Source organism: Anabrus simplex, chromosome 12 (assembly GCF_040414725.1).
Source record: "Anabrus simplex isolate iqAnaSimp1 chromosome 12, ASM4041472v1, whole genome shotgun sequence".
Lineage (NCBI taxonomy): Eukaryota > Metazoa > Arthropoda > Insecta > Orthoptera > Tettigoniidae > Anabrus > Anabrus simplex.
In genome coordinates this window covers 8993463-9018700 of record NC_090276.1, presented here as the reverse complement: position 1 = coordinate 9018700, position 25238 = coordinate 8993463, and the positions used below count along the sequence as shown (strand labels likewise).

The window sequence follows — 25238 nt, the reverse complement described above, 5'->3', positions numbered from 1 at the left end:
ATAGCAAGGCACAAACGCATTTATTACATAAAAATAAATAGGTTGTATAAATATTACAAGCTATGGAAAAACATATGTCATGCAAGGGTAAGAAATACTTTCATGTATCTTTTAACATAAATAACTAGGGTGCAGATTTCTATGACAAGTGATTTTTATCCCGGCTCTTTCTACAATGTAAGCTTAATCAAACATCTTTCTAACTTTTGTGAACACCATGATAAGGTTTTTATTTTACAGTATTTTATCATTAAAACATCTCGGATCATTGTTGGTCATATAATATTTTTTGCCTGTCTCCAAATATTATTCACACGTTTTCTGCTGATACTGCCCAGTGATTTTATGTTTATTTTGGATTTCCTCTTCTTAGAAATATTGTGTGGTTAAATGAAGTAGTTTTGTGGACTGAAAGAATTCGTTAGAACCTGTTAGCTACTGGTTTTCTAAGTATTTTGGACAATATTTCAAAGTCGTTGTCATATTTTGTTATTTTGCATTAGTAAATGCATATTTCCAGTGTTCATAGGTCATAGAAATCTAAACCCTATAAAAAAATACTTTCGTAAAAAAAAACCACGCGCGAACTTTTACTTACAGAAGAATTGATTTATTTTATATTTTATTTTGTCATGATTGTTTTTTACACATACAAGAAAACGTTGCACAAATTATAACATTGTATTAGAGAAGCATTTAAATGTTCAGAGATTTGGGCTTATGTGTCTAATTGTCCCCAAATGATGAACAGCTCGCTGAGGAATTAGCTGTCTTAATTTGGAGAAGTGTTCTTTGGGATGGGACTTGGTCTCCTGCAGATGAGGTGTACAGCGCATTTTCTGGCACGAAGACTTCGGGGTACGAGTACAAAGTGTTTGCCATTCTAATTTTTCTGACGAGGTTCAGAACCTCAATTCTGAATTCCAATTTCTGATCCACATTGAAATTTCTAATGATCGGTAATAGGGAATCAAAAAACGAAGAATCATCTGGATGTGTAGCAGTATTCACGGAAACAGTGTTCTGGTCCTCCGCGCTCTCGGCGAGCTCTGTTACTTGTACCGGTGTAGCATCCTCCTCAATGTAGCTCGCGACAGTTTCCGCAGAATTTACAAATACAGTTTCGAAATCCTGTGTTCTTTGTTTCGCTGGTGATCGCTTTATTCTGATGGGTCTGAGTCGTCTTTTTGAGGTGGTGGTTCTTCTTCTTGCTGTTGCGGGTTTCCAGTGTCGCATTCCAGGCCTTGTAACGGGATCCAAGAAAGACAAATGGCGGGCATAGACGTACTCCTTTCCATCGGGGGAAATCTCGCCGGACTGTTTCTTCCGCAAGATCCTCGTGTAGTTGTCCTTGATGCTTCTCCATCTGCACGTTAACTTCTTACCTGAAATGAAGACAATAAGTTTCAATGTATATGAAAGTATAACGTTAATCATCTAGTCAACATTAACTCTCTGAGGGCCGGTTTCATCAACGTGGGTTAAACCTTAACCCCGAGTTACACAGTTTTAACTCTGAGTTTGACTGTTCATTCCGTTTCATCAAGGAGGGTTATTTTTAACTCTAGGTTAAGACCGGAGTTAAGTTAACCCCGCCTTTCACCTGGGTTAAACTGTTTATTCGAGGTTAAAAGCAATATGGCCACAGTAAATCATGCATTTGATGCAAAGTCGCTTTATTTAGATTTGTTAAACGGTGTTCCTAACAGAAATAGGCCTATAATAAGAAGGAAAGACTTTGAAAATCTATCTGAGGAATAATTTCTGAAGAGATAGACTTCAAAAACCGTCGTCAGAAAATTCGTCGATGAAGTTCGCGAGAGGTTAGAATACACAGCTGATCGAAACAAACTTGGGCTTGTAACTAAAAGAAACTACATTGACCGTAATAGTAGCAACAGCGGTATTACACAATATTGCTGTGGAGACCCGAGATTAACTTCCCCCACAGGACTTGACTCTGCGTCAGTATCTCACAGGAAGGAGAAGGAACAGGAATGTTGGAACTGAGAATGACATCATTCTTCACATTGATAACGACAGCACTGCAGTGGCATATAAGAATGCAACTGCACACCACCACTTCAATAGTACAACACTTATGAACATTATACTGTGTATTACGTAGTGGTTATACAGAAATGCACTTTGAAATTAAACTGTATATTTACTTCCATGTATAATATTGCTGTGAAGGTGTGCCAACTTTCAAAACAACTCTTGGCACAGAGAAGCTAACATTTTTATAGAACTGTTTTAGTTGTTTCGTAGATCGCACTGTAACGTGGGCAATATTATTAAATTCCCCTGTTATTCTTTTCCATGTATCCTCCTTTTCTTTTAATTGTATACCGTCAATCTTCTTGCATTCTATAATACTTCGGTACTCGGTGGCTAATTCAATAAGTAATGATTTTTCTAAAGCAGAAAAATTCGTGCCACTATTTTTCTTCTGCACTTCTTCCACTTTTCGTTCAAGATCACGAAAGAAAAATATCTACCATGGACCTGAGGAAGAAAACGAAATACAGCGCAAGAAATAAACAAAAGAACCACGCAAGAAGTGTGTTCATGATCTCTGATTTTTAGTCACTGCCTCCTTGATTATTAGGACAGCTGTTTCCTGCGAGGGTTAACGCGGTGTTAGTTAACCCTCTGCCGAAATAGCTTGGTGAAACGCGTGACTTGTAAGAATGAGTTAAAATATTAACCCTAAGTTAACAAACCCAGGGTTAGAGAATATTTAACCCACGTTGATGAAACCAGGCCTTAGTTAATAATAATAATAATAATAATAATAATAATAATAATAATGAACGTGTGAAACATGGATAGTCAACTGGGGTAACTATGGACGAAAAATATTAAGTGCTCTATGCAATATTTATCAGTTTTTTAATTTTTCCTAAATCCCACGTACTGTAGTTTTTATTTAGTACATTAGTACTACAGTTTGATCTTAGTCACCCCAGTTGACGGTACCAAAACATGGATACAGCATATCGCCTTTTTTAATACGTCGGTATGCCCTTCCTGAGGTCGACCTCATCAGAGGAGTTAATGAGATGAAATGAATGACGTGATATATGATAGTAGGAAGGGAGAGGGTGAAACCTGGTGCCGGCACATAGCCTACTCCTGTCGAATAGCACCAAGAGGTGTGCTCAAAGCTTACCGTCCTCACCCGACGGATGAATCGCCATCAACAGCGTCCTTATGAGCACTGCGGAGAGATTTGGAATTTAATCCAGGCTTTTGGAATGCAATCTATTGATTATAAATTGTATACCACTACACAGCCAGACAACATTCTGATGTCTATTTTTTTTTTTTTTTTTTCCGACCAATGGGACTCGAACCGGCTAGCCACAGGGTCAGACCGTTTGGACTTCAGCGCCTCGTCGCGACGATTATGGCCACCAGGCGGGCTAAGACATAATACGGTCATCAAACGAGAATCTATCAATGGATAGATGTGTTGTGGATTGTGAGCGACTGGGAGAAATAACTCTAGCAGGGTGTGAGATGCACAGCAGACAATACGATGGTGAATGGGATGAAATTCAGGCTGTAAGTTTCACAAAGAGAAGTACTCTGTTTTAATTTACTGTGTTGTTGGAATGACAATAACTCTTGCGAAGTACCTAGGTGTTGATATGAGAAAAGATCTTAGTTGGGGTAACACATAAACAGGATTGTAAATAAAGGTTACAGACCTCATGTGATTATGAGGGTATTTAGGGGTTGTAGTAAGGATGTAAAGGAGAGGGCGTATAAGTCTCTGCTAAGAATATGATTTAGTGTATTGGTCCCACATCGGTATTACATGACACGGGAACTGGAAGAGATTCAGAGGAAAATAGCTCGATTTGTTCTGTCAGTAGGTAAGAAATTCAACAGAATTGAATGCCAGATTGGTGAGACAAAGCTAGAACAGGTCGATAATTTCAAGTATTTAGGTTGTGTGTTCTCCCAGGATGGTAATATAGTAAGTGAGATTGAATCAAGGTGTTGTAAAGCTAATGAAGTGAGCTCGCAGTTGCGATCAGCAGTATTCTGTAAGAAGGAAGTCAGCTCCCAGACGAAACTACCTTTACATCGATCTGTTTTCAGACCAACTTCGCTGTACGGGAGCGAAAGCTGGGTGGACTCAGGATATCTTATTTATAAGTTAGAAGTAACAGACATGAAAGTAGCGAGAATGATTGCTGGTACAAACAGGTGGGAACAATGGCAGGAGGGTACTCGGAATGAGGAGATAAAGGCTAATTTAGGAATGAACTCGGTGGATGAAGCTGTACGGTACGCATAAACCGGCTTCGATGGTGGGGTCATGTGAGGCGAATGGAGGAGGATAGGTTACCTAGGACAATAATGGACTCTGTTATGGAGGGTAAGAGAAGTAGAGGTAGACCAAGACGACGATGGTTAGACTCGGTTTCTAACGATTTAAAAATAAAAGAACTAAATGAGGCCACAGCACTAGCTGCAAGTAGAGGATTGTGGCGACGTTTAGTAAATTCACAGAGCCTTGCAGACTGAACGCTGAAAGGCATAACAGTCTATAATGATTGTGTATGTGTGTTCTGGCTGATTTCCGACAAAGGAGTAAGTTTTAGTAATAAGAAAATGATGCACATTTCGGGCTGAAAAGACTTGGAAGTAAGGACAAGAACAGTTTGACTAAGCGGAATGTTTCGAGCTATCAGTGGAGAGATGGCCTGGAGTGAAACCAGTAGACGAATAAGTGAGTGGAATTTTTTAAATAGGAAAGATCATACAATGAGAAAGTTGGAATTCAAAAGGACAAATTGGGGCAAATAACTCGTATAAATATTATTTATTTCTTACCAGAAACCAAATTTTTTAATGCTGAAAATGAGTGTAAATTTTTCATTATTTTTCTTGCTTATCACATGGTAATTTTTTGTAATTTAGTTATTGCATGCCATTCAATAAACTCAAAATAATGTATTGCCACTAATAAAGCTTACAGATAATTTACTTGTAAGGAGGTATGATGATGTCCCTCTTTTACCCCAACATTTTGCTGTCCCACATTTGCCCCAGATGGCCCTATATGAAGAAGAAATGGAATAATTTATCAAGGGAGATGTTTTGATAAATTTTCAACATCCTTGATATCATTAAAGAGTAGGTAAACAACAGAGAATGCGCGACCTGGACAATTGCCCTAAATGCAGATCAATGGGGATTGACTGAAACCCTAATACTGAACAGAGACATCAGAAACATTAAAGGAAAAAGAACTCTAAGTCATAAGGAGTAATTCATTTACAGTAACATTAGAAAACGCAGATCAAGCAGATTACGGACACACCAAAATAATATCCCTTGACACTTAAAAAACACATAGCCGAATTCCATAAAAACAGTAGTAAAGCCATAAAACACGGCGAAATAGATCGAAAACAAAATCGTTCTCTCTCTCTCTATCTCTCTCTCTCTCTCTCTCTCTCTCACACACACACAGGGGCACTGCGTCTATATTCCTTAATATACCATTTTTATTGGTTTGATGCAGCTTTCCATGTCCTTCCCGTGTGCACCTTCCTTCTCCCATTTTTTCCTCGTATAGTGATAAAATATTATTGGATTTAACGTTTTTTTACGGTTTTTAGAGAATAAAAATGGTAAAGGGAGGTTGGATGGGAAAGATGAACGTGAGAAAAGCCTGCCACAAATGGAAGACGACACCCCTTGTCTCGCCAATTCAGCATCTCATGTTGAGAACCCCCAGAGGAAGCATGAGGACTATGGTGTCAAGGAGTCATAGAAACACGGGGCGAGTTGGCCGTGCAGTTAGGTGCGCGCAACTGTGAGCTTGCATCCGGGAGATAGTGGGTTCGAACCCCACTGTCGGCAGCCCTGAACAGGTTTTTCCATGGTTTCCCAATTTCACACGAGGCAAAAACTAGGGCTTTACATTAATTAAGGCCACGTCAATTCCTTCCCACTCCTAGGCCTTTCTTATCGCATCGACGCCATAAGACCTGCCTGTGTCGGTGCGACGTAAAGCAAATTGTTGTTGTTGTTGTTGTTGTTGTTGTTGTTGTAGGTCATAGAACCCATACAGACAGAATAAATTGCTGATTAGAGACTAACATGGAAGATTTGAAAACACATTGAACGAATCAGATTGCAACAGCACTGTCGTCTGCCCTGGATATGATTTTCCGTTGTTTCCCATTTTCACCCGAGGCAAATATGGAGACTGTGCCTTAAGGCCAAGGCCGTTTCCCTCTTAAGTGGTGGTAGTGATTATTGTTTTAGGAGGAAGTAAAACTAGGCAACCATCCTCTATATAACACTAACCACGGATCGACACTTCGAAAAATGAAGGTATCGGTCAAAGAAAGAAAAGTTCACGAAGGGCGTGAAAATGAGACTCCCTAGGGCTCGAATGCTTTAATACTGTCGGGGTCATAAAATAACAAGAGTTGATCAAGGGAGCTCGGATAGGATAAATGAAAGTGAGAAGCCTGGCACAAATAGGTGGAAGCAATGCCAGGACTCAACTGAGGTCCCTTGGTCGCCAACTCAGGCACCTAATTTGAGACTCCGGCGCCGGTTTAAAATTGTGCCTGGAAAGTTTAAGTTCTTGCTTTTATCTCAGATTAGATATACGAAACCCGAAAGTACGTTGATCGTTTTTTGTCTGCCTGCCTGTTCGTTGTATCACGGGAAAACAAAACTCGATATTTAACTGATTACTATACGTTTATGGCTTTTAGTGCCGGAATGCTGTGACAGTTTAGGAATTAATAGTTGCGCCTGGATGTCATGGTAATTTTCGTTCCGTTCAGGAACGCAATGGCAAAAGCACCTCACTTCTTATCATTCCTTGTACATCCCACTATGGAGTCAGTCGCTGGCCAGCGTCTTTCCTATTGAATTTACATGGGGGTCAAAACGAGGCAAATGGACTACATATATGGAAGTTATTTTTAAAACAATCCCGAAGTTCTTATCTTGCTTAGTTCTTAATTTGTGACAGGAAGAATGTCTCCTTGAATTTTGGTTTCGCGCGTGACTCGGCTGGCTGAAGTACCGGTACTGATTCCCCAAACATGCACTTTCTAACATTTCCAGACAGTCGCATGCAGTGCAGTGCTCATTTTGTCAGTAGTATGTATAATAGTGATTAAATACAATCAGTGACATATGTAGGCCTACAATTCTTGAGGGGAAAGTGTATTTCGTTTGTGTGGTTCTGGAGTTCGTGCTTGTGCGTGGGGATCTTAGTTCGAAGAAAAAGTGCAGAAGGATGTACAATGGATCGTCAAATTAAAAAGAAACGTTCCGTAGGTAAACTCAGGGGAAAGGAACGCAATATTGTAATGAGTGTCCTGGATTATTTTTTAAAGACTATGAATGTGACTAGCGCAGTCAGCGAAACAGCTAAAGCTACAGGTTGTTCCGAAAGAACAATCTACGCTATAAGGAAGGAACACACACATGGTCCTTTGCGAGCTCCCGCAAAAAAAAAAAAAAAAAAAAAAAAAAAAGCAGAAAAAATGGCAAGGAAAATTAAATATGATGAAATTGTGCAAAATGGAGTGCGTCCGTTGGTTCACTCTCTCTTATTTGTTAACATACCACCGACATTGAACGTGATTTTGAGTCGGGTAAATGGAGAAGTTTCTTTGCCACGATTTTCCAAAACTACATTGCACCGCTTCTTACATGATATAGGCTTCCGTTATTTAGGACGGGGTAATAAAGCAGCTTTCATTGAAACCGATGAACTTATTAATTGGAGGCTCAGATATCTCAGGGAGATAAAACGTTTGAGGGCACAAAATAACGCTATAATTTACACAGATGAATCGTGGGTAAATATTGGACAGACAGTAACAAAAGAATGGAAGGATACGACAGTGAAAAGTGCACGGCAGGCTGCCACTGAAGGGGTGAGTTCGGGATTTAGGCCACCGAAAAGCCGAGGACCGCGATTCGCCTTAGTCCACGCGGGTAATGAATATGGTATTGTTCCAAATGCTTAACTAACATTTTTATGCCATAAAAACACGCCCACGAGGAAATGACTGGTGAAATTAATGAGAAGTTTTTTTCGGAACAACCGTTACCGAACACTCCCGAAAGTGCCGTGATTGTGCTGGTCAATGCCGCTTATCATTCCCGTAAATTGGAACCTTTGACTTGTTGGCGAAAAGATTACATCGTACAGAGGTTACGTAAAAAGCAAATATCTTTTGAGGGCGGGATGCTCAAGCGAGAATTGTTGCACATCGCTTCTCAACGTCTCCCGCCTTATCGCTGCGAGTTAAACCCTATTGAGATGGGGTGGTCCCAGGTGAAAAACTACATCCGGTATCATAACGTATCATTCAAGAAAAATGATATGGAAAATTTAATAACCGCTGCGTATAAGAACATTACGGTGAACAATTGGGATAATTACGCGAAAGAAGTAAAGAAAAATGGGAAGCTTTGTGGAAAGCAGACGAATTACAGGACGATGTTGACGATGAACAGTTTTTAATAAGACTTTCTTCATCGTCCGGATCATCCTCAAGTTCATCTCCCGAACCCAGTTCATCCAAAGCGGGAACATCAGACCTTGCAGAAATGATAGGTGTACGTCCATTGTCTGAGAGCAACTACAGTGATTAAGGTATGTTGTATTTATTTTACCATCCTACAAATATCAATTTATGAATGAATGAACTTAAAATTACAAACGAAAAGTGTGGAACTCTGACGCCCTGTTTGAGTCACACTCGAGCGTGATCTTCACGAGTCGATTTCGCAACAGCGCCCTCCATCTATGCTGTACTGCAATTTAAGTTTGGAACGCTCTATAGACGTTTAAAATGTCAATATTGGTTAGAAAATGGAATCGGAAGTACCTTCCATTCACTCTTTGCTTGTCGCAACCAATTAATTTCGTCGGTGCGCGCGCCAAACGTTAGTGAGCTGTCGTCGTCCTACACATTACATAACTCACATATGGCTAAGCATGAGCACGACTTGCCCACAGATAAGAATATCGCTTTCGATGGAAGTAACATCTCATAGTATCGACTTTAGAGCGACACGCCACCGTACGAGGAAGTGTAGCTTTGATCATAGCGTTGTTACGATGAGTGAAACTTAAATAGCTTCTGTGATCGGAAGATGGAACTATAGCACTGTGTAACTGAATGAATTGTACGGACCATATAGATGTAGCTTGCATTCTAGAGATCATACGTTCGAAACGTACCATCGGCAGCCCTGAAGATTGTTTTCCGTTGTTTCCCCCATTTTTACATCAGGCAAATACTGGGGCTCTTGTTATGGCCACAGCCCTTCCTTCCCAGTCCCTGCCTTTCCTATTTCATACTTGCCGATAACTTACGTGAATTGGCGCGACGAATAGTCACTATTGTGTGTGCTTACTTGGCAGTAAATATAACTGAAACCCTCCTGGTTGATGTATGTGACAGCCCTCTGACTATCGGGAGAAGTTATTCTGGTATGAGTGTAATCGAAGTGACCTATAATACCAGGGAAATGATCCTAAATATAATAAAATATATCGGTTGCCAAGATTTATAGTCAAGTGATAGTAACCGGACTGTCCCTTGTGTCATATGTGTCATCGTACATAACCTCTGATTGTGATTCATTCCTAAAATTTGAGGTTAAACAGTGTTCTCGGCAGTGTTTAAATATGGCAGGTTGAACATAGGTTTTAGACCGTGTCTATGTGATAAATAACGTCTTAGCAACGCTGCAACCATACTTGGACATATTTTCACCGTAAACATAGTCTAAATACCGTTTCTGCAATCGGCCAATACGGTTTTACAGTGCGCGAAACGTTTAGTGATACTTCGGCTCTGCTGAATCGGTAGACCTCGGATATCTTCGAGATTCATATTGGCAACCTCCGATACAAAAAAACATGAAACCATTATGCATCGCCGTGAGACATATGGCGGTATAATTGTAACACTTTAAATACTGTTATTTACACGGCAAAGTCGAAATATAGGTTAAGTTTGAACATGAGTGAGGAAAATCAAGGTACATCACAGGAACAACCTAGAACTCCTACACGGAAACGACGGTTTAGAAAATTCTTATCGATCGATCATACTATCGATTCAATTCAATTTCATTTCCATTCAGTTGGCAGTATTGCCAGAACCGGGGTAGCTCCCTCCTTACACCTCACCCCGGTAAATCGAAGTATCACGGAAAGTTTCGCGGACTGTATGTTCGCATTTAAACTCTTTTGAGCTCCAGTCTCTTCAACATGTCGGCTGTGACTTCACCAGAATAACAGAGTTAGGTCTGTGGTCAAATGTATTATTTTAGACAAGATCATCTTTTGAGATTTTGCCGTATAAAAGAAACAGAGTAGAACGTCTGTACTTTTCGCATACTTAACTCTGCTTTTCCAATAGAGAAGCACATGTATCGACGACTAAGGATCGTATTCAAGAACAAACCTTTGAAGCAAATTCGGCCTTGTACCCACCAAAGTCACCATTTTCCTATTCATAGTCGAGACTTCGCGGAAAGTAGACTTTGACCGAGACTTTGCGCCAGAGTCGCCAATGGTCCGTGCTTTGACTTCACGAAGTCGACCGTAGAGGGTAATACAATGGCGAACATTCTAAACATAATCCAGTTTGTGGAAAATGTCCAGGAGATTATCCCAGCCGCACATACTTACCGTCGAGTTATACAGATGCGCAAAACGCGACTGAGTTCTGCAGGGAATTCAAAATTAGGTACGGATACGATAAACTGTGTTAAGACATCTTTGCGATGTTCGATGATGCTCTAATGACAGAAAATCAAATAGGACTACTTATTCCTCCAATGCAAGTGCTAGTTGCTTAAGATACTATGCCACGGGTAAATGTGAATTAATAGACTCAAGTTATTATTTACTGTAATGCTTTTGCAACTAACCGATTGCGCTTATTTATTTTATATGCCGTCAATGTTCTAGTTATAGGCCAATTTTTTGTTGTAGGTAATTTTAAACTGGTTTTTGCTGACTTACGAAGTGCAAGCCAGCCAACAGCAGAAAAATCAGGAGGGTATCTGTACTGTTTGCCAGGAAAAGGCCTCGGTTTGTCATGTTTTCACAAGCTGAAGATCTTCATTTTCGTCTATAGTTTAGAAAAAGAAGAGACAACATTACGATACGCAAGGCCTGATCAGAAATCATGAAAAGGGTTTGACTGAAGCCGCTCTTCTCTTGTTTTCTATTATTGTTTCAGACATAATTGCCAACCTCAAATACAGTGCATAAAATCTCGACTTTGCTAAGTCTCCTTCAACCAAAGTCGACTTTGGAGAAAGTAACGTCTATGAAACAGACTTAGAGCAGTTAGACTTTCGTATCAAAGTAAGCTTTGCAAAGTATTCGCTGAAAGTCTTGTTCTTGAATACGACCTTAAGACTTCTCTGACGGTGACGGTTGGTTGGTTGTTGGTTTCATTGTTGGGGTAATGAAATAAATGGGATTTTAAATAAAGGTCTCTTCATGTAGTTATGATGGTACCTAGGGATTGTAGTAAGGATGTAAAGGAGAGGGCGCATGTTTCTGGTAAGACCCCAACTAGAGTATGGTTCTAGTGCATGGAACCCACACCAGGACTACTTGATACGAGAACGGGAAAATATCCAAAGGGATGCAGCACGATTTGTTCAGGGTGATTTCCAACAGACGAGTGATGTTGCTGGTAAGATTCGGGAGTAAGGAGGCGAGCTGCTCGACTGAGTGGTATGTTTCGAGCTGTCAGTGGAAAAATGGCGTGGAATGGCATTAGCAGACGAATATGCTTCAATGAAAATTTTTAAAAGTTGGAATTCAAAAGGACAAATTGGGAAAAATGCTAGTTTATAGGAAGAAAAGTTTACCAAGGGGGATATTTTATAAATTTTAAAGTTCTTTGAAATCATTTATGAAAACAGAGGTACTTGAACTGCTACGAGGGCGAGTAATTTAAAGGTGTTTCAAATGCGCCAATCTCGTATCCTCAGATTTACTGGTTCATAAAAGAACTCCTGCGGTACAAAATTCAGGCATATTGGCGTTTCCGACAAGTGTAAAGGCAGTTGATGGGATGTAAAATAATTATTTTAAGACTTTGAAAGTAACTTGTCCTTCCAACTGGTCGCTGGCCAGGGGAAAGAAAATTGCTTACTCCCAATTCTTCCTAATTTTCGTTCGTAACACTACTGTTCTCGGAAATCACCCTTCGACTCTTTCAGTTGCCATATCAAGCAAGTCCGTACACTAGAATAGTATTCTATTTGTGGTCTTCCTAGTGGCTTATACATCCTTACTATAACATCCTAAATACTCGACCTTATGAAGAGATCTGTAACCTTTATTTAAAATCCCGTTAAAGTGAAAATGGCGTATGGCTTTTAGTGCTGGGAGTGTCCGAAGACATGTTCGGCTCGCCAGGTGCAGGTCTCATACTCCCAGTCCCCGTGCCAGCGAAATTAACCAATGATGGTTAAAATTCCCGACCCTGCCGGGAATCGAACCCGGGACCCCTGTGACCAAAGGCCAGCACCCTAACCATTTAGCCATGGAGCTGGACAGAATCCCGTATCCCGTTTGTGATTACACCAATTAAGATATTTCATTATATTAACACCAAGGTACTTTAAATAATCCCGTGAGTTAGTCAGGCATGAATGGAAAACAGACCGCTCCCAACATGTATAGTACATAGGCTACAAGGAAGGTGGAAAAATAGTGTTCGAAGAATGGATACAAGAAGATTTCCCAGAGAAATTTCAAGCAATACCCTAAATGAAAATTATTATTATTATTATTATTATTATTATTATTATTATTATTAGTAGTAGTAGTAGTAGTAATTATATTTTATTTCGGTTTCTCGTATCGGACTTTCTTTTCTTATCCTGTAACTCCACCTCATGTGCGACTTTTTAATCTGACGTGATTTAGGCTGTTGGCTTGCATGTTACTCCGCCAGATGGCTGAGAAACCGGAAATCTTTTGAGCGACCCAAGGCACGGTTATGAATAATTAACTTTGTCGGGTAAAACCAAACATGTTACCCGCCAACGTACGACACGGAGTGTTGGATTATTTTCCGCCCTTCAAAAACTCAATTAGGCCTACCTATGCTGGGTTCGACTTCAGCATTCGAAGGCCGGTACTCTACCATGGCTCGATAGAAAGAGCTATAAAACTTCGAAATTTTATTATGCTTTTGTTATATCAAGTCTAGAATATGCCTGTGTTATATGGAGTCCAAAAGCCTTGCATTTGATCTAGTCGAGAATGTTCAATTCCTTTAATAATAAACACTCAGTTCCCGAGCCAGATTAATTTAACCAGTGAATGTTGAAATCGTGGACCCGGGCAGGAATTGAACTCTGCCCCTTTGGACTTAAGATCAGCATGCTAACCAAATAGCCTTAGAGCCAGGCCAGGAAGTTATCACAAAGAAGAAACTGCCTAAGTCTGTTTTCCCTTCATAATAAAATGATTATAGTGCACTATGTCCTTTGGTATGCTCTATATCAAAATTGTTACTTTCATTGACCTGTCTCAGTCTCATCCTTGGTTTTGACAATATGAAAGTGACTGAGGTATGAGCGATGCTAGTAATATCATTCCTTATGCAGCCAGTTCCTGTTACGAATGGTGTGAAAATATCGCTCATTTGGTCGGTTGGTGCATGCATTTCAACGGGCTTGGCAGACTGATATGTAACAGCAACGGCTGGCTCGGTGAAGAAAACGGGAAACTACCTCACTGATTTTCCTAGTACGCCTCTTCAAGACGCCTAGGCTGTTGGCGGAGCTGCAGAGGATCAAACCAGTCTTCGGGCTGAATACCTAACATACAACATACAATAAAATTGATTGCAGTAAAAATAAAACCGGGCGAGTGGCTGCACGGTTTGAGTCGCGTAGCTGTCGGCTTGCATTCGGGGGATACTGAGTTCGAACCTTGCTGTCTGCAGCTCTGAAGATGACTTTCCGTGGTTTCCCATTTTCGCCATAAGGCGACGTTGCAACGAAAAGCAGATTGTTAAAAAATAGTTACATCCCACTATTTTTTTTTACGCTTTTCAGAGACTCTGAGGTGCCGGAATGTTGTCCCGCAGGAGTTCTTTTACGTAGTCTACCAATAAATCTACCGACACGAGGCTGTTCAATATACTGTAGGGCCTATAGCTCATAATTTTTTCATAAAATGATGTGGATTGCAGTTGGGGTAAACCTGTAATGTTCACTGCAATGCTTAAAAAAAGTATGAAAGCTCTTGTAGTGAATTTAGGCCTACTGTCGACCACAATATTATGTGCACTCGCGTTTGGAGGTTGTTTATGAAATAACCAGTAGGTCCATTGAAAATACAATAACACAATTTTCCCGCTTAATTTCACGTTAGGTTATGTAGGGTTTCGAATTTTTAATTTATATTACAATATTTGTTATCGCAAGTGGAACGCAAAATGTGCCAGTTTTTGAGCGTGTTTCAACCAAACGTCAACTTTAAGAGATTGGTTCTCCAAAACCCCTCATCCGATTGAATCCAAATGTTAACACAGTATAATGTACATTAGAATGATTTAAATATAGTTTATAAATTTCAGAATTTTGTTTCCAAGAAAAAAGATATCAATTTTCTAAGATAACTTTTTCACGGCTCAGGGTGGTCGAAAAATCGCGTTGTAATGTTTACGTATCCAACAGTTACGCTGTATGGCCGTGAAATACGTAAATGATTTCACTTTTTTTATACCAGCTGGGAGCGTGTGAGATACACAAAAAAAGCTTCTGAAAGAGAAAGTACATATTAGAAGATATACAAGAGAATATTAAATACACACGGAGAATGGAGTTCGATCGCAGAATAACCTAACCTCCAAAACATTTGCCGGCTTTCGCTAGAAAATAGGCCTGGTATGTGATGATCTACGATGTAGCCTATTATATTTTCTTTATGTTGAAAGTTCGAATTCGATATGACTGTCTCCCTCCTCTTTCCAGAACCTCAAACGGCCTTAACATGTTTTGTCAACATCTACGCACCACGGCCTAAATGTAAAATTCAGTACTAATTTCCGTATAGTTGGCCTAGTACTACAACTACTCATAATAATAATAATAATAATAATAATAATAATAATAATAATAATAATAATAATAATAATGGTAGGTATTATTATTGAAAATGACCATACCTATTTCGATCCTCTCCTCTTCGGGTCTTCGGTCAAAATCTTCAATGATGACTTGGCAAATCTTTCTCCACGCTTCCTGTCTTTTATGTTTGTCCTGATGATCCTCACACTTCAGATTCCAGATCTCAGGATGTTTCCGCACTTCTGCGATGATCTTTTCTCCCTCAACGGAATCGACAGCGACCAGCCCTTGACGACCTACGTATGCACGAAACGCTGCCATTTTGCTTACTGGCGGTAGAGACTCGCTCGCTCGCTGCGTTTGACGCTGCTTCGTGCTAGCCTTCCCGACTGGCGGTTACAAGGTTGCGTCATGGCTATGGTCAGATGCCGTTGCGTTGGTTCCCCTCCCGCGCGTCCTGCATGGCTTGTGTAGCGCACACCCGGCCTGCGTTATGTGCTGTAAATTTCAACTGCTTGGTGCTTGCTTCATTTTACTCAGCTCGTCGCGTGCGTGTTAACTGGCTTTTTGAAATGGCATGCTATGGCTTGCCCAGGAATTTATAGGAACACGTAATAGAGAGTTTACGGATGTCTATTGACTCTTTAAATTTCACTTCAGTTAGAAACTCATGATATCTCAGAAAATGAATATATCTTCTCTCTTTATCGCCTCGTTCTCGCATGTGGGAGTACCTCGAAGTAATGTTGAACACACAGTTTGATGAAAGGGAAGGGCCATGAAATGTGGGAAAAATGAGACAGCACTAAAAAGGGTAGCTCCATCTGTGGATCAATAGTAGAGCGTTGGCCTGCGCAAGATCGCGGGTTCAAATCCAGCAGAGGTACTGTAGTTCGATTTTTGAAGAACGGAAAGGATAAATTCACCCTTTCCTGTCTGTACATAAACTGATCACTGGTGACACATTTGGTGTTAACTCGACAAAATGAATTAAAACTCAGCCGTGTGGTAGATAAAACAGAATGTAAACACTGACACAGGCCATACGATTATTACTATTATAATAATAATAATAATAATAATAATAATTATTATTATTATTACTATCGAAAATCCACCGCCTGTTTCCAGTCATTCGACCGGGTCAGGAATAGAATGAAGCCCCATCTAGCGGCGAGGATAAGAATTGTGCCGGCTGCCGAAGACTATCGCACTCCTCTGAGGCAAGGATTAGTGATGAACCGATGAACTGAAATATTATATTGGAGAGTGTCGCTGGAATGAAAGGTGGTGGTGGTGGTGATTATTGTTTTAAGATGAAGTACTACTAGGTAACCATCCTCTATATAACACTAATCAGAGTGAAAAATGGAAGGGGTCCGACACTTCAAAAATGAAGGTATCGGCCAAAGGCAGCCAAGGGCCACGAAGAGCATGCAAATAAGACTCCCTAGGCCTCCATACGTAATACCGTCGGGGTCTGAAAAGAACAAGTTGACAAAGGGAGGTCGGATATGATAGATGAAAGTGAGGAGCCTGCCACAAGTGAAAGCAATGCCAGGACTCAGCTGAGGGCCCCGTGGTCGCCAACCCATGCTCCCAGGTTAATAGCCCCTGGAGCCCCTATTTAGTCGCCTCTTACGACAAGCAGTGAATACCGTGGGTATTATTCTACCTCCCCCACCCACAGGGGGGTGCTGGAATGAAAGATGACATCCCCCTGTGGGTGTGGGTGGTAGAATAACACCCACGGTATTCACTGCTTGTCGTAAGAGGCGACTAAATAGGGGCTATTAACCTGGGAGCATGGGTTGGCGACCACGGAGCCCTTAGCTGAGTCCTGGCATTGCTTGCACTTGTGCCAGGCTCCTCACTTTCATCTATCCTATCAGATTTCCCTTGTTCTTTACCGATCCCCACGGTATTAGAGCACTCGAGGCCTAGGAAGTATTTCATTTCCACGCCCTTCGTGGCCCTTGTCTTTCTTTGGCTGATATCTTCATTTTTCGAAGTGTCGGGTCCCCCCCCCCCGCTCGGATTAGTGTTATTTACAGGATGGTTACCTAGTTGTACTTCTTCGTAAAACAATAACCACCGAGCTCGATAGCTGCAGTTGCTTAAGTGCGGCCAGTATCCAGTAATCGGGAGATAATGCGCCCTGAGGATGGTTTTCCATGGTTTCCCATTTTCACACCAGGCAAATATCGGGACTGTACCTTAATTAAGGCCACGGTCGCTTCCTTCCACTTCCTAGGCCTTTCCTATCCCATCGTCGCCATAAGACCTATCTGTGCCGGTGTGACGTAAAGCAAAAGAATACACAATAACCAACACCATCACAACCAAAAAGATGACAGGGAAAACCGGAGTACCCGGAGAAAAACCTGTCCCGCTCCGCTTTGTCTAGCACAAATCTCACATGGAGTGACCGGGATTTGAACCATGGAACTCAGCGGTGAGAGTCTGACACACTGACGTCTGAGCCACGGAGGCTTATTATTAGGGTTGTCAGGTGCTGCATCTGGCCGTAAAACTGGATCAAGCTCAATGTGCGACACTGCTCGTGCCTGTGGCCCACCAGGACGAAACAGAAGAAAACCCGCATGAAATGTGTTCATATCTCTTCCACACACCCGTCAGTGTTCAAGACTTTGTCTTACAGTATTCGTATTGCAAATTAAAAATAATACAGATTTTGATCTGTTTTATTTTCCTAATTCTCAATCGGCCATCTTGGGATTCGAATTTGGAATACAGAGCATAAAACGCATGGGCTACCCAGTCGGCATGAAAACTAATGGTAATGATGGCGGTGATTATTGTTTAAAAGGAAGTACGGTATAACTGGATAATCATTACGTTTTAACTCTATTCAGAAAAGGAGACGTAGTGGTGTGGTCGTGGTGGTTATTATTGTTGTAAGGGGAAGCACAACTGGGCAACCATCCTCTAACACTAATCACACGGACAAAATGGAAGGGATCCAGCACTTCAGTAATGAATGTATTGGCCAATGGAAGACAACGGCCATCAAGGGCGTGAAAATTAAACTCCGTAAGTCTCCATACGTTATACCCTCGGTGTCGGAAAAGAACAAGAGTTGACCAAGGGAGTTCGGAAAGGAGCCTAGCACAAGTACAGTAAGTGGAAGCAATGCCAGGTCTCAGTTAAGGGCCCCGTGGTCGGCATACTCACGCTCCCAAGTTGAGAGTCCCTTGGGCTTGTTACTGCTTATAACTCTTGGTCACTAATCTGTATTTAATGCATTTATTTACTCTGCTGTATATACAGCAATAAGACTTCTCAAGCAAAAACACATCTTAATGAATTCGCTATATCGGGTTCCTCCTTTCTTTTTTTCTGTTATTTCTTTTGTCTCTTGTCTTTCACTGCCTTCTAAAATCTGCTACATCACTCGCCTGCCAGTAACTAAGTTACGTTAACATCTTATGGCAGTCAGGAGATTCGTTGATGTGTTTTATATCCTCACCTGCAGGGCGAGTGAACCTAATTCCATTGGGCTCTAAAGGTCATTGGAGTTGACCAGAATTGTACAGCAAGGATCCAAGGAGCAACCCGTATCAAAACATACTAGGCAAATGTCTGCTTGGATGGAGAAAGACTTGCCCAAATGAAAACGGTTCAAATTCTTGGGAAGTCTCGTCTCGTCAGTTGGAAGATGTAAAAATGATGTCCGCTCTGGTATTCCTCAGGCCCACAGAAGCCTTCAATAAGAAAACTCTGCCAACATCAAAGGCTACATCACTTTCAGTGAGGGAACATTTTACTCAAAGCTTTGTTTGGAGCATTGCAACTTAGGCCTCAGAAACCTGGACTCTGTTGAAGAGGGACAAGACAAGAATAAGAGCTTTTGCAATGTGGTGTTTGCGTCGAATGCTACGAGTACCATGGACAAGTATGGTAAAAAATGAAATTTTGAATAGAGTAGAAGAGAAACGCTCATTGTTACCAACAATTGAAAATCGACCGAACAGCTGGATTGGTCATCTCTTGCGTCACTCATCCTGGTGCATCTCACTGATCGAAGGAAAAGTAAAAGGGAGCCCAAAAAGAGGTCGACCAAGAACAGAATTTCTGGATGACATAAAAAGAAGCCCTTCCAACTAATTAAACACCTGGCTCAAGAGCGGTAGTCATTGGGAGATCATGCTGCCCACCCACCAACCTTCGGGTTGAGGAGACGGTGTCGTATGAGTTGCGCCGTGTTAAAATCAGTAAAACTTGCGCCATCGTCATTAATCATTCTAGGAACTAGAGGTCTTGTTTGGAAATTCCACAGGGAATGAAACAACGCTGATAGAATGAACATTTGCGACGGAAAACTGTAAATTTCAGTTATTGTTAAGATTAAAAAAGCTTCATGACGTTGATGGAACGTAGGCTTCCCATCACTGGCCCGGGGGTTAAATCTACGATCACTTTAGATAGCGTTTATGCTGGACAAAGCTCGCGTTCAAAATTTCTTCATATTTATATCAGCATCACTGTTTGAAACAATTTCATTTGTCATTTATCAATCGTTTGTACCCAGGGGAATGCGACAGGCCTCGCCAGGGCACACAATTTCCTTTCTTTGGCAGTAGCTATGGTTCATTCTTGAGCCCTATCATTTCATAAGGGGTGCATGTCGGGGAAACGTAGGGTTTTCACTGGTCATTCTTTATTCAACAAATTCGCTACATTTCATTTGCCATCCATTAATCTTCGTCCGCAAAAGCACGCCAGATCTCGCATTCGGCAGTATTTTCTTCCTTTAGAGGTATTTCATTCTTCATTCATTCTATTCCTGACCCTGTCAGCTACAAACAGGCTGTGGATATTCTTCATAAGACTGAAAGACTGATTCCATGTTTCCACACTTGGTTTGTAAATTAAGTCAAACTACGTAGTTATACACATTTCACCCACTGATATAAATACGATGCAGGTTTTCTAAATGTGCAAGAAACCAACATTGATAGAGTGAATACCGTGCTCGATAGCTGCAGTCGCTTAAGTGCGGCCAGAATCCAGTATTCGGGAGTCGGCAGCCCTGAAAATGGTTTTCCGTGGTTTCCCATTTTCACACCAGGCAAATGCTGGGGCTGTACCTTAAGGCCACGGCGGATTCCATCCCACTCCTAGCCCTTTCCTGTCCCATCGTCGCCGTAAGACCTATCTGTGTCGGCGCGACGTAAAACTAGCAAAAGAAGATAGAGTGAATAAATATTTTTTATATATTCATTTCAAAATCTCAGTACTACAGATATTCACAGACATTCCTTGAACTTGGAAATAACCCCCTCTACTCCCGGCGCAAATTTTACTCGGCGCAACTCATACAGAACCGAGGAGACAAAGGAGACGGCTCGGTGGCTATTCCAATGTTCTCTATTTGTGTCACAAGCTGCGAGTCCATTAGCCTATGTGGACTGATAATGTCCGTAGTCGTTTAAACATTGATTACACTGCATATGATATTCGTACGTGGAAAATCTACGATGTGAAATATTACGGTACATGCTTGTAAGATGGCCGGGAAGCCTCGTGTCACGCAAGCTTGAAAGTTGTTCGCATTGAAAAATTGACCTTGAGAATGGAATAACTGCCGCAGGTCATTATTTCGTCAACAAGATAACGTTGCCTTTTTGCAGGGATATGGTTTACCAGTTTACTGTAATACGATAGCGAGTTGTAATTTCGATGATGACCTGTATACAAAGAAATGAGTGTAGTATATGACACTTTAACAGAGAGAGCTAGTGAGTATGTTTGTGAAGGATTGCTTTTTATGTCATTAGTATACCAACTACTACGTCGTTCTTTTGTTTGTGCCAAAGCTGTAACATAGCGTCATGCCGGCCGTGTGAAGCATTGAACTTGTGGCATTGAAGAGTTCGAGAGCGCAGCACTGTCGTATTATCACTGCACTTTTCTGATAATGTGTATGAGAGTGAGCAAGGTCACGCACCGTCCGACACTGCCAGTTGAATCACATTACTGCCTGTTCCAAGCACCTGCTCGAGTTCAGAAAAGCCAGTGATTATAATCTGTTTGGCATTTTTTTTTAATGTAAGCTGTATTGTATTTATGTTACTACTCCGTAATCAAACACAACCGAACTTTATTTACTTCTTTCAGTCAGACACTTACAACTAATGAACTGTGGCTGCCGTTGACCCAGTTTGTGGCGAAATTTTTTCCCTACTCATTGGCATAATATTTTAAACTACGAAATAATAATAATAATAATAATAATGATATAATCGTCATTAAAGGAACCCGACAAACCAAATTACGCTGATTGGTTGACACTCAAAGCGACCTTGCAGAAATTAATATTTACGCACTGGCAACTACATGGACCACGTTCAGACAGAAAATAAATTCACGTAAGTTCACATCCGAGAACCCACCAGCCAGGAACTTGAAACTCAAAAATACTTGGACAGAAGTCCATAGTGAAAGGATGAGGACGTTCTGGGAAGATAAGAACAAGAAGTCCAGTGTTAATAATGGTTCTACGTGCTCCTTAGAGGGAAAAACGCATTATATACTACTATTATTTATTTAATGATTTATTTCGACCCTTAGGGGATCTCGAGTGTCTTGTTCAGCACGTCTTCGTTCTTCCCAACATCTCTTCATTCTGTCGCTACTCCCATTTCTCTCCGCTTCTGTGATTTGTAAACTGATCTTTCCTGCACAGTTGTTAGTGGATATGTATCTATTATGCCAATAGCCTTCCAATCCTCCCTAATTTTATTATTATTATTATTATTATTATTATTATTATTATTATTAACAAATGCATCATATTTCGAAGAAATTGCCCCTGCTTAGCAACAAAACATTATTCATAAAGAGCAAAAATGAAACGCTAATAAATTCTGGGTGTCAACAAAACAAACCTATCTATAACATAATCCTCCGCTTAAGTGGACCTTGAAAGTTAGTGGACTCTATATGATTTTGAAGTATTCGATTCATTCAGTGTGCGTAGAAGGTTTAACATTACTTCGCCGAACACGTGATGCAGGGTTAGCGTGCCTACCTCTTTACCCGAAGGTACCGGGTTCGATTCCCGGCCTGATCAGGAATGTTTACCAGAATCTGAGGGTTGGTTCGAGGTCCACTCAGCCTATGTGATTACAATTGAGGAGTTATCTGACGGTGAGATAGTGGCTGCGGTCAAGTAAGCCAAGAATAGCGGCCGAGAGTTAACGTCGTACTGACCATAAGACACATTGTAATCTGCAGGCTTTCGGGCTGAGCAGCGGTCGTTTGATAGGCCAAGGCCCTTCGAGGCTGTTGCGCCAGGGGGTCAGAGCCCTGCGCGGATATACATATTATCCACATCCTCAGTTCCTTCATCCTCTCCGCATCCGTGAATGATTATCCGCGGATAGTGTAACTACACCGAAGGTATTGGAACGGATAGATCTGGTAACATGATACAGTAGGCCTGATACCTGGCATCAGAACCCCAACACCCAGCCAAAGATTTATGAGGGATTTCCTCTCGCGACAACTGTAGACATATTGAGTGGTTCTCTTTCGGAACCTTTGGGCCTTCCTTACACTAATTGCCGGCAGGAGCCAGTTAGGCTTAGGTCAGATTTATGGTCTCAAGGCTCTTTAGATGTATCGTCATTATCCCATATCAATGCCAAGGGTTGCCTAATCGCAAGCAAAAATAAGAGTATACCTGAGTGAAAATAGATAAGTTTATCATTGACAAATTATCGCCAGAATTATCTGCACTGCTATACAGTTTTTTAAGAAACGAGATTTCCACTTCCGGAGGTGCATATGCCCCTGAGGTTCACTCAGCTACACCAAAAATGAGTACCAGGTTAATTCCTGGGGACAAAGGCGGCCGGGCGTAGAGCTAACCACTGTACCCCACCGCGTGCCGCGGTTAACAGTGGTGGGAGCCTTTACCTTCCACTCCTCCAAGAGCCTGCATGGCCTGTACGGAGGTGACTTTGTCTTTGTCTTTTGCCATACAGTTTGCATCCGCCAAGACAATAACAGGGCTTTATATGGGGTTTGGTATGGTTAAAATTACTTCATCCTCCAGTGACAAGGTTAAGTCTGTAATATAGGAAGACACAATCACTCCATTACTAATCTGTATTTAGGCCTGTCACCCGGATGCCAATTTCCTATCGATTGTTAACCTAGTCATTTTCTTTAATGATTTCAAAAACTTTGAAATTTATCGAACGTACCGTTGATAAATTCAAATACCTAATTCCTCTTCTTATAAATTAATATCTGCATCTTCACATTATGCTGTTTCCTATCTTTAAAAGCTCCATTCAGAATTCAAGCTTATACGTCTACAAATTCAATTCAACGCCATCTCTCCACTGATCCCTGCGTGGATGGAGGCGGTAGAATAAAATCCGCGGTATACTGGGCGTGTCGTAAGAGGCGACTAAAAGGGGTACCAAGGGGGATCTCGGCTCGTGAGCGTGGGTTGGCGACCACGATTCCCCTAGCTTCCACTTACTTGCGGCAAGCTCCTCACTTTCATCTATCCTATCCGACCTCCCTTGGTCAACTCTTGCTCTTTTCCGACCCCCACGGTATTACGTAGGTTTTCGAGGCCTAGGGTGTCTTTCAATTTCACGCCTTTTATGGCGCTTGTCTTCATTTGCAGACACCTTCATTTTTCGAAGGTTTGGACCTGTTCCTTTTTCTCGAGTGTTAATAGGAGGATGGTTCCCCAGTTGTACTTCCTCTTAAAGCCACAATCACCATCACCATCACCATCACCTCTCCCATCTGACAGCTCGGAACAAAGCGCTTATACAACGCAAATTCACGGAAGTTTAGTACATGAAATTCCTCAGCCTGTTTGTAGTCATTCGACCGGATCAGGGATGGACTGAATGAAGCGGCGAGGATAGGAATTGTGCCGACTGCCGAAGCTTGCCGCATTCCTCTGGGGCAATGATCAATAACTGACCTATGTTTTTTTAAAATTATTTTAAAAATTATGGTTTGGTTTTGGTGCGTATTGATATATAAAACCACTGTAAATCACTGGTCATCCTTGTCAATGCTATAAAAAGCTACATAGTATTGACAAGGCGCTTGTTTACGTCGCACGAACACACAGGTCTTAGTGTTAACAGTGGGACGAGAAAGGAACAGACCGTTACCTTAATTAAGATACAGCTTGGTGTGAAGATGATAAAACGCAGGTAACCTCCTTCGAATCTGCTGACAGTGGGCCTCGAACCCACTATCTCCCGAATGCAAGCTGATAGCCAACTCGCACGGTATTCTCTATTCTGATCTTGATGTCCAGGGCAAGGTCATGGCAGCAGTTCCCCCTGTAGGTGCAGGCGGTAGAATAACATCCACGGTATCGCTTGCCTCTCGTAAGAGGGGCCGCAGGGGCTCTTAAATGGGAAGCGTGGGTTACCGACCACGGGCCCCTTAGCTGAGTCCTAGCATTGCTTCCACTTGTGCCAGGCTCCTCACTTTCATCTATCCTATCCGACCTCCCTTGGCCAACTCTTGTTCTTTTCCGACCCCGACGATATTAGAGCTTTCGAGGCCTAGGGAGTCTTTCATTTTCACTCCCTTCGTGGCCCTTGCCTTCTTTTGCTAGTACCTTCATTTTTCGAAGGATTGGACCTCTTCATTTTATTTTCTTCTAAGTTTTAATAAGAGGATGGGTCCCAGTTGTACTTCCTCTTTAAAAAAATAATCACCACCATCACGACAGCAGAATACAGTAGATGACTCATTTTACTGAAAGTGGGTCTAGCCTTCTCACCTCTTTACTTTCATATGCTTACCTTATACTGTTACATAATCGATTTACTGCATTCTTGAACATGTAATTACACCAGCAATGTTGACAACAGCTAAGGATCCGATATTATTTTTATCTTTGTTTTCGTACGTGAAGAGATAACGGAACCTAATAAGACAGTCTTTATAATTAATAGCGTGTTTAAAGGCCAATAATAGTCTTATTTCTATTATTTAATAACATTCTGCTCGCGTCTTGCTGTGCGATAAGGTTGGGAAGCCATGTCTCAGTGGTTCTCTCCCTGTCCATGGCTGTTTTCGCGTCTGTTTTG

General features: G+C 41.4%; 2 protein-coding genes across 2 annotated transcripts in view; one reads left to right on the top strand and one right to left on the bottom strand.

Annotated features, from left to right (window-relative positions):
• kay (transcription factor kayak) overlaps window positions 1-25238 on the top strand; it is a 174962-nt gene that overhangs the window by 82441 nt on the left and 67283 nt on the right. The gene's annotated exons all lie outside the window — the stretch shown is intronic.
• On the bottom strand, window positions 586-15644 carry LOC136884490 (uncharacterized). The gene is made up of 2 exons (XM_067156693.2): window positions 15231-15644; window positions 586-1385 (listed from the first exon to the last, which is right to left on the bottom strand). Exons 1-2 carry the CDS (start codon window positions 15451-15453, stop codon window positions 727-729), a joined length of 882 nt encoding a protein of 293 aa, XP_067012794.2. The 5' UTR covers window positions 15454-15644; the 3' UTR covers window positions 586-726.

Bases quoted from the DNA above. Each gene is read 5' to 3' on its own strand.
- LOC136884490 (XM_067156693.2), bottom strand. From the start codon at position 15,453: ATGGCAGCGTTTCGTGCATACGTAGGTCGTCAAGGGCTGGTCGCTGTC. The intron at 1,386-15,230 runs GTATGGTCATTT...TCTTCATTTCAG, and splicing joins AGAGGAGAGGATCGAAATAG to GTAAGAAGTTAACGTGCAGA.